Below are 16,876 nucleotides of genomic sequence, written 5' to 3'. Positions count from 1 at the left end.
TGAATTTCATTCTGTCCCTCTGCACCTCGAGGGGGAAATCAGGAAAGGTGGAAATCTTCTTCCCATTGTGAGCCAGATCCCCCTTATCCCTGGCCATTCGCAGGAGGGTGTCCCTATCCTTAAAATGCAAGAACTTAGCAATAATAGTCCGTGGTGGTGCCCCCGGTGCAGTAGGTCTCCCCGGAATACGGTGGGCCCGTTCAATAGCGAACTGGGGAGAGAAAGCATTCCTTCCGAACTCTTGGATCAGCCAGTCCTCTAAAAACTTTTCCGGCTCACTGCCTTCTACTCTTTCATCGAAACCTAGAAAACGAACATTGCTTCGTCGAAGCCTGCCTTCCATATCTGTAAGTTTCAACCTCAGCTCGCCTACTTGTGAGGAGATGGATTTAAGTTGAGTGCTTAATGGAGTGGCCAGATCCTCTAAAGAGGAAACACGCGTCTCCACCTCTGTCATCCGTTCTCTCATTTTTTCAGCATCTTGCCGGATAAGCATAATGTCTGACTGAACTTTGCCCAACTGCTCGGCAAGGCGAGTTTCACATTTATTAATTGCCTCTATAACCTGCTGCAAGGTTATGTCCGGGGTAGCCTGGGCCCCTTTGCTCTTACTGGGGGAAGATACAGGGGTTGCCGTGCGTGAGCTGCCCCCAGTCTGGGACTGGGCCTGGGTTCTTGCATACTTCTCAAGCCTGGCGGCCGCAGTGTTTTGGCCTGTCTTTCCCATTTTTTCCAGGAGAAATATTACCGTTACACGATGTAATACGTGATATTCACTGGAGCACAATCCCAGACCTATTCCCCCTTTAGCAAGAGATGAAACAACATATACGTAATTTAGAGAGTGTCCCAGTCCCGCCTTGAATTAAGCCAGCCGGCTTACTGCCCCCCTCTCATCCACAGACAGGGCCAACGGAGTGCAATCACCGTCTCTCAAAACACTATGATAGGCCCACTACTGTAAGTCTTCCATCTGCATAGTAATTCACAGCTTGCCCAACATGCCCAGTGTACAGCAGTCCTAGCAAAGAGTTTGAGAGAAACAGGCTCTTTTTCAATAAGAATTGATCGGGGCACTCACAGTTCTTGCAGACAGTCCCGAACAGAGGGGGAACAGGCGGCCTCTCCGCTTGTCAAAGTAGGAAGGCTGTTACCTTCAGGCTGGCTCACCTTCCTGTAGCTGGCCCCCCACCGGCACTCTCCGCTTCCGCCACCGTTCACGTGGGCTATGGGCTGCAGTACGATCTGTGGTGCCAGCAGCGTGCACGCAGACACAGTGAGGCTGCAGGCGCTAATAGATGACGCGCGCCCCGCACGTCTCCCGTGCGACTCCTCACAGCAGCCCGACACCTTCACAGAGGATTACACAGAGGATTACCGATGCGCCGGCCGGACCTCCGACACCGCGCCCACCGCAGCAGGGGGAACTCCACAACCAGCGGACTCCACAGACGGCACCTCACCCACACCAGGTCTGCTCAGGATTCGGGAAGGGTCAATGGCCACATCGGGGTTAGCTGCCAGGCATCAGGCTCGGCTACCTCGCTACATTCGTGCCGGAGGTGGGGGGAGGGGAGAGCGTGTCGCCCTACGCTGCGTGCGCCGTGGTCCGCCCCTTCCCTGCCTCACACCACACCCGTGTAACTGACGGCAAGGACCCTTCTAGTGTTGACTCATATGGATCGATCTCGCTAATGCCCTCCAATACAAAGATAATCACAAAGGTACTGGCAAATAGATTAAGTACACTTATTCAGGACATTGTACATCCTGACCAATCAGGGTTTATGCGTGTGAAGTCAGGGTTTATGCGTGTGAAGTCTACTATGATCAATATCAGAAGGGTCTTCTCTTATATACAACATATGAACGCGAGAGGTTTGAGTGCTGCGGTAGCCTCATTCGACGCGAATAGAGCGTTCAATTCCATCGAGTGGGGCTGTCTTTGGAGTACTCTTAAAGCATTTGGTTTTGGACCAGGATTTGTCAGATGGTTGAGGCTGCTATATAAGAGCCCCAGGGCAAGAGTTTCGATTAACGGGTATACATCACAGCCATTCCCTTTATTTAGAGGCACCCGGCAGGGTTGTCCTCCCTCCCCGCTCATTTTTGCGGTAGCGATTGAACCCCTCGCTTGTCTTTTGAGATCGAAATTGCACCAGTATGACTTGGGGAGGGATATGAGATATAATCTTATATCTCTTTATGCTGATGACCTACTGGTAGGGATGGCGGACCCAAATGGAGATATATCTATAGTTATAGAGTCATTGAGTCAATTTGGTGCAATGTCAGGGCTCACTGTAAACTGGAGCAAGTCACACCTAATGGTGCTGGGGGACGAAAGAGGATGTAGTAGCAGGCTTGATGTACCACTGTTAAAGGTCTCAGGCTTTAATTATTTAGGGGTGAAGGTCTCATGGACAACAGAAGACTTCTTGAAAGATAATATTATAACGGTGATCCAAGAAGTAAAAACCAAGATTATGTGCTGGACCAAACTTCCTCTGTCGGTAGAGGGGCAGGTGAACCTGATTAAAATGGTGGTTCTACCTAAAATCCTGTACATATTTCAACAGTCCCCAATCTACATTAAGGATGAACACTTTAGAAACCTAGATAGTATCATCTCATCACTCATATGGGGTAATAAGCGCCAAAATAGCGACCCTCTGGAGAGATCGTGATAATGGTGGCCTGGCCCTCCCAAACTTTAAAGAGGTACTATCTCGCGGCCCAATTGCTACACCTTAGATCTTGGGTTGAGCCTGAGGGGCAGTCCCTGGAGCTATCCATGCTGATTAGGGGTATTGATCCTAGTATTCCGCCCCTACAAATATTACTGTCCAGCCTAAATCCCAGAAACTATCCGTCCATCGTAGCACAAGCTGTTAGAGTATGGAGAGCGGCATGTAGCATGGAGAAGTTCCAGGGAGTGGACCCAGACTCTTCTTTTCTTCTATTGCCTACAGCTAGGAAAATAACTAGACAGCAAGGTGGGAGATTATGGGCCCAATATGGAGTGGGTTCACTGGGCCAACTTTTTCAGGATATGTTTTTAAAATATTTCGTAATTCAGGATGAATTTGCATTGCCCCAATCAATGTTTTATAGATTCCTACAGCTCAGAAGTGCTATAAACCGTTATGGTAGCGGCAGAGATGGGTGGTTAATGGAGACTCATATTAAGATACAATTAAGAAAAATTATGCCACGGAAAAGGGTTTCTAAGTTATATAAGTTTTTGTCTGGTATTTCCCCCGAAGACAGGCTTATCCAGTTAATGCAGAAATAGGCTTTAGATATTCCTGATATAAAAGAAAGTAATTGGCAGCTAGCATCCCCAAAGAGGGCAATGAACTCTATTCGAGTCCAATAAGTACAGTTCAACATCTTACATCGGACATACATGACTCCGGTAAAGTTAAAAAAGATAAGAGGGTTGGTTACAGATATTTGCCCAAAGTGTGGGGAGAACGGAGCATCTTTTTGGCATCTTATTTGGTCATGTTACAAGGTGAGCCATTTTTGGGACAGGATAAGTCAGGTAATTATGGGTATGGGGGTGACACAGGTGGCACCCACAGATATTAATTTTATAACAGGGATCTGGCAAGTAGAAAAGATGTCTAGAGAGACATGCCTTTTATTAACACACCTCTCTGCACTTGCCAAGGTGGTCATAGCGCGATACTGGATGGCTCAAAATGGGCCGATTTTCACATGCATCAAATGGATGTAGCACTATATTTTACTCAATTTGGAACCCTTGGCGCCAATCTTCATTCTACCAGTTTAAAGGGTAGACCACGTGTATTTGATATGTGTTGATTTATATATTTCTTTTTTGTGGGTGTTTTAGAGCTGTCACTTTCTATTGATGAGATTTGTTTGCATTTATTCTTTTTTCTTAGCCAGCCTGAGCAGTTTAAGTTGCATGGTTAAGTCCGGGCAAAGGACTGTTCAGAATAATATGGCGTCACTGAAATTTCACTAATAGTTCTGCTTGGCAGAATATCTAGATCCCTAGATCAGGGATCCCTTACGTGTTCACTCCCTCATTATGTTTCTCCCTTGTTTTTCTTTTTTTCCCTCTCTTTATTGGTATGGAAATTAATTAAGTAATTAGCTGTTTTTCGCTCACACATCGTTTATCAATGGCTCGGTAACAATAATGCATGAATTAGAAAGGGGGGCAGGCAAGGCATACAAACTCTAATGTGTCCCCCCAACATGCACCGGTATCAAGTGTTATCTCTATAGAACAAATGCCCTGAGGTGCCTCCTTATCTTACATATGAATTCTCTGGTTGTTTTCTCTCCTTTTCCCTTCCTCCCACAAGATCAAATATAATAGCTTCAATGATTCCCTTTTAATTAGATTAACAGAAACTAGAAAGTCCAACAGGCAGTGCCCGTATACGAAATACTGTGGTAAAGAGATGCGCCATGTGCCCTTTATAAGTATGTTGTGTTAGGGTTAGTGGTTAATAGATATGAGGGTTAACTCACTTAGTATTGAATCATTGTGGCAATTACTGTGATGTTAACTCCTTGCGTATTGAACTTGTGTATGTTTTGTGTTTGTATGTTATTTTATATGATCAAAATCTAAATAAAGACTCAATAAAAAAAAAAGACTAAAATGGCAAGCTCATTATTCGATTAATCTATATGGATACCAACACCACCAGGCATATTATCCTAACATAAGGGTCAGTTGAATAAGAACTACATAATAGCCAGACTTGGTTAGGGTGTTAATATATTTAAATAGCCAGAGTAGCTCTTTTTCTTTTCAAGAAGAGACATTTAAAAAAAAAAAAAAAAACATTTGTATATGAGATAAATAGCAGTTGATACCAAAACCAGGGTAGTAAAAACCTTTTTATATGAACACTTGTCATTGTAGGTGAAGGGACAATGATGTAAAAATTGTGTACTTGCTAATCACAGACAGACACGCATGCTAACAGACAACTGCCAGCTTTGTTTTACAATCCCCTGATATAGAGGGGTCTTAAAATAGCACAGTTCGATTAAAACATAAATGTAGAAGTGATAACTGTATTTTATTGGTGTATTTTATTGTTGTATTCTGTATTTTATATATACGTGTGATGTTTGTGTAGTGTTCTCCCGCAGCCACATCTCCATGGCAACGAGACGCTAAGCTGAGCCGGGCGGTAGCTACTGCTGGACTCCGGAGCCATCATTTCCAGATGACGCACTTCCGACTTACAGAGGTAGCGTCCTGGATTGACGGGAGGAGAGCAGCAGGAGGGGACCCGCCAGCGTGGGGGGAGCCGATCAGTTTTGCCGCGAATTGTAAGTATTTAAATGTGCACAGTTTGTAGTGTATTCACTTGTGTGTGGCTTGAGGAAGGGGTGCAGACCCCGAAACGTCGTTTACATAAACCACAAAGATTTTTTGACTTTGAACAGCCTCTGAGTGCCGCTTGTTTGTGGACGCTGTGTATATATATATATATATATATATATATATATATAAAAGGCAAGGAGTCGGCACTCTTCTAACAGTCAGACCTTGGCACCGGTGCCTGTCCAGCCAGAGATGGCACAATACAGATTCCAAAAGGAGGCACTCGGTTTCCCCAATAAACACTCAGAGGCAGTGGTCACATCAACGTTTCAATTCTTGTTAGAATTTTGGTATCCTGACGAAAATTCTAACAAGAATTGAAACGTTGATGTGACCACTGCCTCTGAGTGTTTATTGGGGAAACCGAGTGCCTCCTTTTGGAATATATATATATATATATATATATAGTGGAACAAAAACACGTCACTCCGGGGCTGGTGTAGAAACACAAAGTTTACTGCGTACTGTCTACGCCGTTTCGGGCTGGGCCCGTCTTCAGGACATTTGTCCTGAAGACGGGCCCAGCCCGAAACGGCGTAGACAGTACGCAGTAAACTTTGTGTTTCTACACCAGCCCCGGAGTGACGTGTTTTTGTTCCACTATATGCATTGGTGATTCATCACCCTCAACGCGGGCGCCCGGGCAAGATATCGAGCTGCACCTGTCAGCGGGAGGAGTTGCCGGACATCACCCCGACATATATATATATATATATATATATATATATCCCCAATATTCCAAATCGTGCTAAAGGCCTATTTCATAAAATTGTTATTCAGTACTAGGCAGCCTCATGACTAAGTTCCCTGAGGGGGTAGGGAACAAATAGAGCACAGTATTTTACCCAATAGTGGTATGGCGCCAACAATCAGAATATAAATGTCCAAATACAACAGATCCACATCCAATGAAGCACATAGGAGATATCTTCCAACAATTTTTTATTTGTCTTCACAGGATTATCAGGGTAAAACTGCATGTAGATTGTTACCAACGCGTTTCGTCTCATAGAGACTTCATCAGGGAATACAACAATCTTTCAGCATGTGATTAAAGCAATTTAATTAAGTTGTCAACTTCTTTTTGTTTGTTGATGTCTCCAATACCTCTTTTTGCTCGAGACGTGATATGTCCTATTTATCTAATACATCCATATTCTATTTTCTAAGGAATGGCAGTATAATGCCTAAAATATTGGTAGGTCAAATATTCCGGTTGGCCTCCTCTCTTATAGAATTAATGATTATACCTATAAGGTGGATAAAGGTCATTCATCCGGCATTATAATAAAATCTCTAATGGTACTTCTGGTCTCTCCAGAGAAGGCCAGCAGAATCTCTCTATCTCTCTCTCTCTCTATATATATATATATATATATATATATATATATATATAGGCAATGGCAATGAGCATGTAAAGCCCCGGCAATGAGCATGTAACCCCTGTTAACAAGCAAAAAACACTGACAATGATTAAGAAACCCCTGGAAATGAGCATGAAACCCTTTAGCTACAAGTATGTAACACCTGTCAACAAGCATAAAACCACTGTCAATGAGCATTTAGGTAAAAAAAAATTCTAATACATGCATGGTGTGGGAGGGGGTGGGCGCAGAATTATTCTGAGCAGGGCACAAAATTTTTAGTAACACAATTGTCAGAGGCACAGTAATACATATATCTGACATATATCTGATCTACATACCTTTATAGAGAGCAACTGCAATAGCATTGTTGACAACATCATCCCCATCCTGCTCCATCTTTAGCACAGTCAGTAGATGCTTGTTCTCCATTACTTCTGTTATCTGCAAAACATAAATCATCCTAGATCATCCTGCGGGAGGGAGGAAGGAAGGAGGGACAACCTTAAAAACGGTCTGCTGTATGGGGGCAGCCATTTTCTGAGAGTCACTTTTTATATGCTGCAGGAGCCGGGAGAGCCGGGACCTGACAGAAGCACCGGCAGGAGATACTGTGCACGGGGAGGGCGCGGGGTACCGGGCAGGGGCAGACGGCAGCAAGTAACTATAGCCCCGCAGCCCTCCGGCGCCTACACCTTCTCAGCACCTCCCCGCAACCGCGGGGGCTGCGGGGCTATAGTTATGCCACTGAACTGAAGGTCCACTGTGCATGTGTCCATAATCAGAGTAGAGCAAGGGGCTCCACTGTGACTGAACCAACATGGCCGTATCACATGGTGCATGGCTGATCTCTGGATTAATACTCTACCGATTGTATCCAGGTCTCCATCTCCTCTTCTGACAAATGAGATACCCTGTAGGACAAGAATAGAAGCAGCTTCCCCTTGATGACTGAGGATACAAGAGAAGTGTCTCCAGCTTCCACTAGGCTGGCAATGACATCGGCAATCTGGCCTGATCCCTCGACGACCACACATGGGAGCTTATTCCTAATGGCGGTGTGTATAGCCTGCAGAATGGAGATAGATTGTTGTTGTGACCACTGGTACTATTTGTACTCATTAATAATAAAACATATTCAAAGAAAATGTAATAAGATAAATGGAAGGAATTTAAAGGGTGCCTTTATAATGTAACATTTATTGAACAACCTGAGTAACAACACTTTACATATACAATTATTAGCACCCATAACATTTTTCAGATAGCTCTCTGAGTCTTGTTCATCCTACTATGAAGCAATAGCCATTATTGCCATCTTTTGGGAATTAATTGAAGGAAGAGACAATGGGGGAAATACAAATATGATTTTTCGTACTCGTATTCTTAATACGAATGCATACGAATTTTAAAGCCCTATGCAAATTCGTATTCCAGAGGGGAATTTACAAAGCAGTCAAATATGACTGCTTTGTATTTTCCGATGACATATGGATTTGTATTTAGCGGCCGTATATACGGCCGCTAAATACGAATTTGTATAGGCAGCATGCACAGATCAGACACATCCGTGCAGGCTGCAGTGTAAAAAATAAAATAAAAAAAATAATAAAAAAACATCATGTGGTCCACCCCCCAAGGTCGTAACCAGCCCCAGGCTCACAAAGCCGGTCCTGGTTTTAAAAAAATCAGGAAAAAATGAAGTAGGGGTTCCCCATATTTTTTTTAAACCAGGTCCAGGCCCATAGGCCAGTTCTGGTTCCCAAAATAGTGGTATGAAGAAGGGCAAATTCTCATCGGAATTGTAAACAACTGAGATAGCCATAAGCCACATAATATAAAGCAGAGTAGAAGGTATAATAACATGAGAGAAATCAACATAACGAGAAAAGAAAAGACCTGGGAAAACTCCTAGGTAATTCCATTAAAATAGAAGGTGAAAGTAGAAGGGAAGAGAAAAAAGGAAATAAGTAACAAGCCACTATAAATTAAATATAAAGTGTGCAAAACTAGGAGCACCATGTGCATTAAGACTCCATATGCAAAGATATACAGTTATTTCCTGTTTTTGCAAGGGCCGGTCCTGGTTCCAAAAAAATGGGGGACAAAATAACTATGCATCCCCCGTATTTTAAGAACCATCACCAGCCCAACCAGCCAGCAGGGTAATGTTACAGCTGGGGGACACGTGGCCAAAACATTATCCCCCATACCGGTCAGCCTGGGCAGGGGTCCTGGGGAAGTGGGGACCCCCCAATGAAGGGGTACCCTCCTCCAGAACTTACCTGCCCAGGTTGAAGTCTGGGGCTGTACCCGTTACCCCAGTGCAGTGGGTACCGGGCTGATAAATGGTGTATAAAAAGAAAAAACTATTGTATATTGCTGTGGAACTATGAGTCCCAGCAAGCCTCCCTGCATGCAGGGAGAGCCAGAACTCTCAGCATGTAGGGCATTAAAGGGCCCGTTGGAAATTGTAGTTCCACAGCAATACAAATAGTCAAATAAACACACAGACTCACCAGAAAAATAAAACTTTATTCCATACATAATTACCTACCTTGAGCCCATCCATCCATCCTGAATAAATCCAGAGGGGTACCTGTGCAAGGAAATTATACATACAAGGGTCCTCTGGTGTAGATCAGGTCCTTTTCGTTCCATGTAGCATCCCCGGTTCTTGGCAAAAAAGAAACCGAACCCCGATCCAAGCAGAACTGAGGTAGGAGCCGCACGCTGTCTTTGTTGACATCATGTGGCTCCTCCTCCCGAATGCCAATATTGGCCGCCTAGCAGCCTAGTGGCTCCAAATTGGCCGCTAGGCACCGCTAGTCGACCAATAGCGGCATTTGGGAGGAGGAGTCACACAATGTCAACAAAGACAGTGTGCGGCTGCTACCTCAGATCTGCTTGGATCGGGTTGTTTTTTTTTTTTTGCCAAGAACCGGAAATGCTACATGGAACGAAGAGGACCCGATCTATGCCAGAGGACCCTTGTAAGTATAATTTCCTTCCATAGGTACCCCTATGGATTTCTTCAGGCCAGATGATAGGCGACCTATGGGCTCAAGATGAAAGGGCTACAGTATGTATGGAATAAAGTTTTATTTTTCTGGTGTGTCTGCGTGTTGATTTGACTATTTGTACTGCTGTTGAACTACAAGTTCCAGTGTTCCCTTTAATGCCCCACATGCTGGGACTTGTGGTTCTCCAAGTCCCTGCATGCAGGGGAGGCTTGCTGAGACTCTTATTTCCACAGCAATATACAAAAGTTTTTTCTATTTTTACACCATTTATCAGCCCGGTACCCACCGCACAGGGGTACTGTGGAAAGCCCCAGGCTTCAACCTGGGCAGGTAAGTTCTGGAGGGGGGACCCCTTCATTGGGGGGGTCCCCACTTCCCCAGGACCCCTTGCCCAGGCTGACCGGTCAGGAGGATAATGTTTTGGCCACGGGACCTTATTTAATAAGTGTCCCCCAGCTGTGACATTACCCTGCTGGCTGGTTATGCCTGGTGCTGGTTCTTAAAATAAGGGGGGACCCCTAGTCATTTTGTCCCCTGTATTTTGGGAACCACGACTGGCCCTTGGGCCTGGAGCTGGTTTTAAAAAACTACGGGGAACCCCTACTTCATTGTTTCCCTGAATTTTAAAACCAGGACTGGCTCTGTGAGCCTGGGGCTGGTTATAGCCGGGGGGGGGGGCACACTGTTTTTTAAATGTACTTATTTTTCTATTTTTTATAAACTGAAGCATGCACGGATCCGACTGATCCATGCAGGCTTCTGACAACTACTCCAGGAAAATTACCGGTAAGTGTATTTTCCTGGTGCATTTGCTGGCAATTAGTGGCCATTTACTGCTAATTAGCGGTCATATTTTCAATTTTTGAATGGTGATTCCTATTCGTATTTTGACAATTGTAAATACAAATACGAATATGCCATGAATACGAATTTACGTATTTTCGGGATATTAACCCCTTCCCGACATTTGACGTATATATACGTCATGGTCGGGAAGTACTTCCCGACACATGACGTATATATACGTCATGGCTTTAAACTGTCACCGCGTCTATAGACTCGGTGACAGTTTGGAGATGTCTGCTGTCCCTGACAGCAGACATCCCCCCTCGCCGCCCAGGGGGGGCAGGGGTGCCCCCCCCGGTCGGCGATCGCTGCGATTGGCTGTTCAAAAGTGGACAGCCAATTGCAGCGTTTTCTGTGTTACCGGCGGCTAAGCCGCTCGGTAACACAGAGAACGGTGGTGATCGGTGCTGTTAAGTACAGCACCGATCACCACCGAGCGGCAAACCGCCCTCCCACCCGCCCGGCAGCCCGCCCTCCCTCCCGGCAGCCTCCCTCCAGCCCTCCCTCCCACCCAGCCAGCAGCCGCAGCGCCAGCCCCCTTCCCACCCCCCCGCCAGCAGCAGCACAGTTAAATATTGGATTTTGGGTTTTCATTTATATGACCTATATATATATATATCTATATATATAAATATATATATAGATATATATATATATATGTGTATATATGTATATATATATATATACACATATATATGTGTGTGTATATATATATATATATATATACACATATATATATATATATACACACACACATATATATATACAGTGATCGGTGCTGTTAAGTACAGCACCGATCACCACCGATCGCCAGCCCCCCCCTCCCACCCGGCAGCCCCCCCTCCCACCCACCCGGCTGCCGCAGCGCCAGCACCCCTTCCACCCCCCCACCAGCCGCAGCGCCAGCCCCCCTCCCAAAGCTGGTGAGCAAAATGGGGTCACATGTGGGGGGGTTCCACTGTATTGGTGCTTCGGGGGTCTTGCTAATGCGACATAGCACCCACCTTTCATTCCACCTCCAAAAATCACTTCTTCCCTTCTGAGTCCTGCCATGCACCCAAATGGTATTTTTGGGTCACATATGAGGCATTGCCGTACTCGGGAGAAATTGGGGCACAGATTTTGGGGTGCTTTGTCTCCTTCATTCCTTGCGAAAATGAAAAATTTTGAGCCAGAACTGCATTTTTGTGTAAAAAATTACATTTTTTTACACAAAAATGCAGATCTGGCTCAAAATTTTTCATTTTCACAAGGAATGAAGGAGACAAAGCACCCCAAAATCTGTGCCCCAATTTCTCCCGAGTACGGCAATGCCTCACATGTGACCAAAAAATACCAGTTGGGTGCATGGCAGGACTCAGAAGGGAAGGAGTGATTTTTGGATTTTGCAGCACAGATTCTGGTTGAATGACCCCTGAAGCACCCATACAGTGGAACCCCCCCACAAGTGACCCCATTTTGCAAACTACACCCTTCAGGGAATTCATCAGGGGGTATAGTGTACATTTCAAACCCCCAGGGGTTTCACCAATTTTGATACAACTGAGCTGTGAAAATGAAAAATTTAATTTTTTCATTTTCACAGCCCAGTTGTATCAAAATTGGTGAAACCCCTGGGGGTTTGAAATGTACACTATACCCCTAAATGAATTCCCTGAAGGGTGTAGTTTGCAAAATGGGGTGACTTGTGGGGGAGGTTCCTAACTTTTAGCACTTATGGTGCCTAGAAACCTACATGGTGCCTAAAAAAAAATCTCATAAAAAGGAGGCTCCAAAATCAAGTAGGGGCTCCTTCTATTATGAAGCCTGTGGTTTGGTCAACGTGCACACTAGGGCCACATATAGGATATTTATGAAAACAAAAGAATTGGGGGAATCAATTTTTAGTCACATTTCTCTAGTAAAATCTACTGTGTTCCTTAGAAAAATGTATTAAAATTGCAAATCTGCAAAAAAAATGAAATTTTGAAATTTCACCTACACTTTGTTTTAACCCCTTCCTGACAGAGCTAGTTTTTGCGTTCCTGACAGAGCCATTTTTTTCAAATCTGACATGTCTCACTTAAGTGGGGATAACTTTTTTTTGCTTTTACTTATCCCAGTGATTTTGAGATTGTTTTTTCGTGACACATTGTACTTCAAATTAGTGGTAAATTTGGGTCGATACAGTCTGTTTTTTTGTGAAAAATACCAAAATGTCGTGAAAAAATGGAAAATTTAGCGATTTGCAAAATGTTAAATTTTCTGCTTGTGAGACAAATAATCATACCACTCAAAATAGTTAATAACTAACATAGACCATATGTCTACTTTATGTTTCCATCATTATTTCAACTTCCTTTTAATTTTTTTGGACACTAGGAGGCTTCAAATATGAATAGCAAATTCTCAAATTTTCAAGAAAATTTCAAACACTGATTTTTTTAGGGACCAGTTCAGTTCTGATGTGACTTTGAGGGACTTGTATGTGAGACACCCCCATAAATGATGCCATTTCAAAAACTGCACCCCTCACAGTATTCAAAACAGCATTTTGGAAGTTTGTTAACCCTTTAGGTGTTTCACAGGAATTAAAACAAAGTGTAGGTGAAATTTCAAAATTTCATTTTTTTTGCAGATTTGCAATTTTAATACATTTTTCTAAGGAACACAGTACATTTTACTAGAGAAATGTGACTAAAAATTGATTCCCCCAATTCTTTTGTTTTCATAAATATCCTATATGTGGCCCTAGTGTGCACGTTGACCAAACCACAGGCTTCATAATAGAAGGAGCACCTACTTGATTTTGGAGCCTCCTTTTTATGAGATTATTTTTTAGGCACCATGTAGGTTTCTAGGCACCATAAGATGCTAAAATTTAGGAACCCCCCCACAAGTTACCCCATTTTGCAAACTACACCCCTCAGGGAATTCATCTAGGGGTATAGTGTACATTTCAAACCCCCAGGGGTTTCACCAATTGTGGTACAACTGGGCAGTGAAAATGAAAAATTAAATTTTTTACACAAAAATGCAGTTCTGGCTCAAAATTTTTCATTTTCACAAGGAATGAAGGAGACAAAGCACCCCAAAATCTGTGCCCCAATTTCTCCCGAGTACGGCAATGCCTCACATGTGACCAAAAAATACCAGTTGGGTGCATGGCAGGACTCAGAAGGGAAGGAGTGATTTTTGGATTTTGCAGCACAGATTTTGGTGGAATGAATGGTGGGTGCTATGTTGCACCAATACAGTGGAACCCCCCCACAAGTCACCCCATTTTGCAAAGTACACCCCTCAGGGAATTCATCTAGGGGTATAGTGTACATTTCAAACCCCCAGGGGTTTCACCAATTTTGATACAAGTGGGCAGTGAACATGAAAAATTACATTTTTTTACACAAAAATGCAGTTCTGGCTCAAAATTTTTCATTTTCAGAAGGTATGAAGGAGAAAAAGCACCCCAAAATCTGTGCCCCAATTTCTCCCGAGTACGGCAATGCCTCACATGTGACCAAAAAATACCAGTTGGGTGCATGGCAGGACTCAGAACGGAAGGAGTGATTTTTGGATTTTGCAGCTCAGATTCTGGTGGAATTTTGGTGGGTGCTATGTCGCATTAGCAAGACCCCCCAAGCACCAAGACAGTGGAACCCCCCCACAAGTGACCCCATTTTGCAAACTACACCCCTCAGGGAATTCATCTAGGGGTATAGTGTACATTTCAAACCCCCAGGGGTTTCACCAATTTTGATACAAGTGGGCAGTGAACATGAAAAATTACATTTTTTTACACAAAAATGCAGTTCTGGCTCAAAATTTTTCATTTTCAGAAGGTATGAAGGAGAAAAAGCACCCCAAAATCTGTGCCCCAATTTCTCCCGAGTACGGCAATGCCTCACATGTGACCAAAAAATACCAGTTGGGTGCATGGCAGGACTCAGAAGGGAAGGAGTGATTTTTGGATTTTGCAGCTCAGATTTTGGTGGAATTTTGGTGGGTGCTATGTCGCATTAGCAAGACCCCCCAAGCACCAAGACAGTGGAACCCCCCCACAAGTGACCCCATTTTGCAAACTACACCCCTCAGGAAATTCATCTAGGGGTATAGTGTACATTTCAAACCCCCAGGGGTTTCACCAATTTTGATACAAGTGGGCAGTGAACATGAAAAATTACATTTTTTTACACAAAAATGCAGTTCTGGCTCAAAATTTTTCATTTTCAGAAGGTATAAAGGAGAAAAAGCACCCCAAAATCTGTGCCCCAATTTCTCCCGAGTACGGCAATGCCTCACATGTGACCAAAAAATACCAGTTGGGTGCATGGCAGGACTCAGAAGGGAAGGAGTGATTTTTGGATTTTGCAGCTCAGATTCTGGTGGAATTTTGGTGGGTGCTATGTCGCATTAGCAAGACCCCCCAAGCACCAATACAGTGGAACCCCCAAACAAGTGACCCCATTTTGCAAACTACACCCCTCAGGGAATTCATCTAGGGGTATAGTGTACATTTCAAACCCCCAGGGGTTTCACCAATTTTGATACAAGTGGGCAGTGAACATGAAAAATTACATTTTTTTACACAAAAATGCAGTTCTGGCTCAACATTTTTAATTTTCAGAAGGTATGAAGGAGAAAAAGCACCCCAAAATCTGTGCCCCAATTTCTCCAGAGTACGGCAATGCCTCACATGTGAACAAAAAATACCAGGTGGGTGCATGGCAGGACTCAGAAGGGAAGGAGTGATTTTTGGATTTTGCTGCACAGATTTTGGTGGAATGAATGGTGGGTGCTATGTTGCACCAATACAGTGGAACCCCCCCACAAGTCACCCCATTTTGCGAATTACACCCCTCAGGGAATTCATCTAGGGGTATAGTGTACATTTCAAACCCCCAGGGGTTTCACCAATTTTGATACAAGTGGGCAGTGAAAATGAAAAATTACATTTTTTTACACAAAAATGCAGTTCTGGCTCAAAATTTTTCATTTTCAGAAGGAATGAAGGAGACAAAGCACCCCAAAATCTGTGCCCCAATTTCTCCCGAGTACGGCAATGCCTCATGTGTGACCAAAAAGTGGCAGGACTCAGAAGGGAAGGAGTGATATTTGGATTTTGCAGCACAAATTCTGGTGGAATGATGGTGGGTGCTATGTCGCATTAGCAAGACCCCCAAAGCACCAATACAGTGGAACCCCCCCACAAGTGACCCCATTTTGCAAACTACACCCCTCAGGGAATTCATCTAGGGGTATAGTGTACATTTCAAACCCCCAGGGGTTTCACCAATTTTGATACAACTGGGCTGTGAAAATGAAAAAATTTGCCCCGGTTTGTCGGGGCAAGTGTCACACTGGAAAATAGTTTGCTTTCTGCCCTGGTACAATACGGGGGCCAGTACTAGAAGTACTGGGGCCCTCTGCCTGCTGGTTCCCAAATATTAGGCCCTTTATGACTTCCTCTTGAAAGTGCATAAATGTCCCCCTCTGGCCGGTAGAACGGAATAGCACGTTAGCGTTATACAGTGCCATCTGGATGATATACACGGCCACCTTCTTGTACCAGATTTTTGTTTTCCACAGGGCACTGTACGGCTTCAGTACCTGATCTGAAAGATCCACTCCGCCCATGTACCTATTGTAATCCAGGATACAATTAGGTTTGGAGGTGTGGGTACTGGTACCTCGTACAGGGACGGAGGTGGTACTGTCTCCGTGAATTGTTGTCAGTATAAGGACATCCCTCTTGTCCTTATATTTGACCAACAACATATTTTCGTTGCATATTCCCCTGCTTTCACCCCTTCTCATTACTTGGGCAATGTGCGTTTTTGGGAGGCCTCTTTGGTTCTTGCGCACAGTACCGCAAGCTGCTGTACCTCTTGAACCAAGGGCCTTAAACAGGGGGATGCTAGTGTAAAAGTTATCCACATAGAGGTGATAACCTTTATCCAGGAAGGGGTGCACTAAATCCCAGACAATTTTCCCACTAACACCTACGAGGGAGGGGGGGCATTCTGGCGGTATAATTCTTGAATCCTTCCCTTCATAAACCCTAAACCTGTGGGTGTACCCTGAGGTGCTTTCACACAGTTTATACATTTTTATGCCATACCTTGCCCTCTTACTGGGAAGGTACTGGCGGAATTTAACCCTTCCTTTAAAATGTATAAGGGACTCGTCGATACAAATAAATTTTTCAGGGATGTACACCTCTTCAAATTTGGCACTGAAATGATCAATGACCGGCCTGACTTTGAATAGCCGGTCAAAGGTGG

At 44.1% G+C, this 16,876-nt stretch overlaps 1 protein-coding gene across 1 annotated transcript in view; it reads right to left on the bottom strand.

The window, feature by feature from the left end:
* Positions 1 to 16,876, bottom strand: part of LOC146021315 (transient receptor potential cation channel subfamily M member 8-like) — a gene marked incomplete at its 5' end in the record, with an annotated part of 560,542 nt that overhangs the window by 448,973 nt on the left and 94,693 nt on the right. Inside the window, 2 exons of the mRNA XM_083155109.1 lie at positions 7,089 to 7,191; positions 7,616 to 7,816. Coding sequence (XP_083011235.1) covers positions 7,089 to 7,191; positions 7,616 to 7,816 — 304 coding nt within the window. The remainder of the gene's footprint in view (positions 1 to 7,088; positions 7,192 to 7,615; positions 7,817 to 16,876) is intronic.

Source organism: Crinia signifera, chromosome 7, assembly GCF_055691185.1.
Source record: "Crinia signifera chromosome 7, ASM5569118v1, whole genome shotgun sequence".
Classification (NCBI taxonomy): domain Eukaryota; kingdom Metazoa; phylum Chordata; class Amphibia; order Anura; family Myobatrachidae; genus Crinia; species Crinia signifera.
The sequence above is the reverse complement of the archived record's forward strand: the minus strand, read 5'-3'. Positions and strand labels throughout refer to the sequence as shown.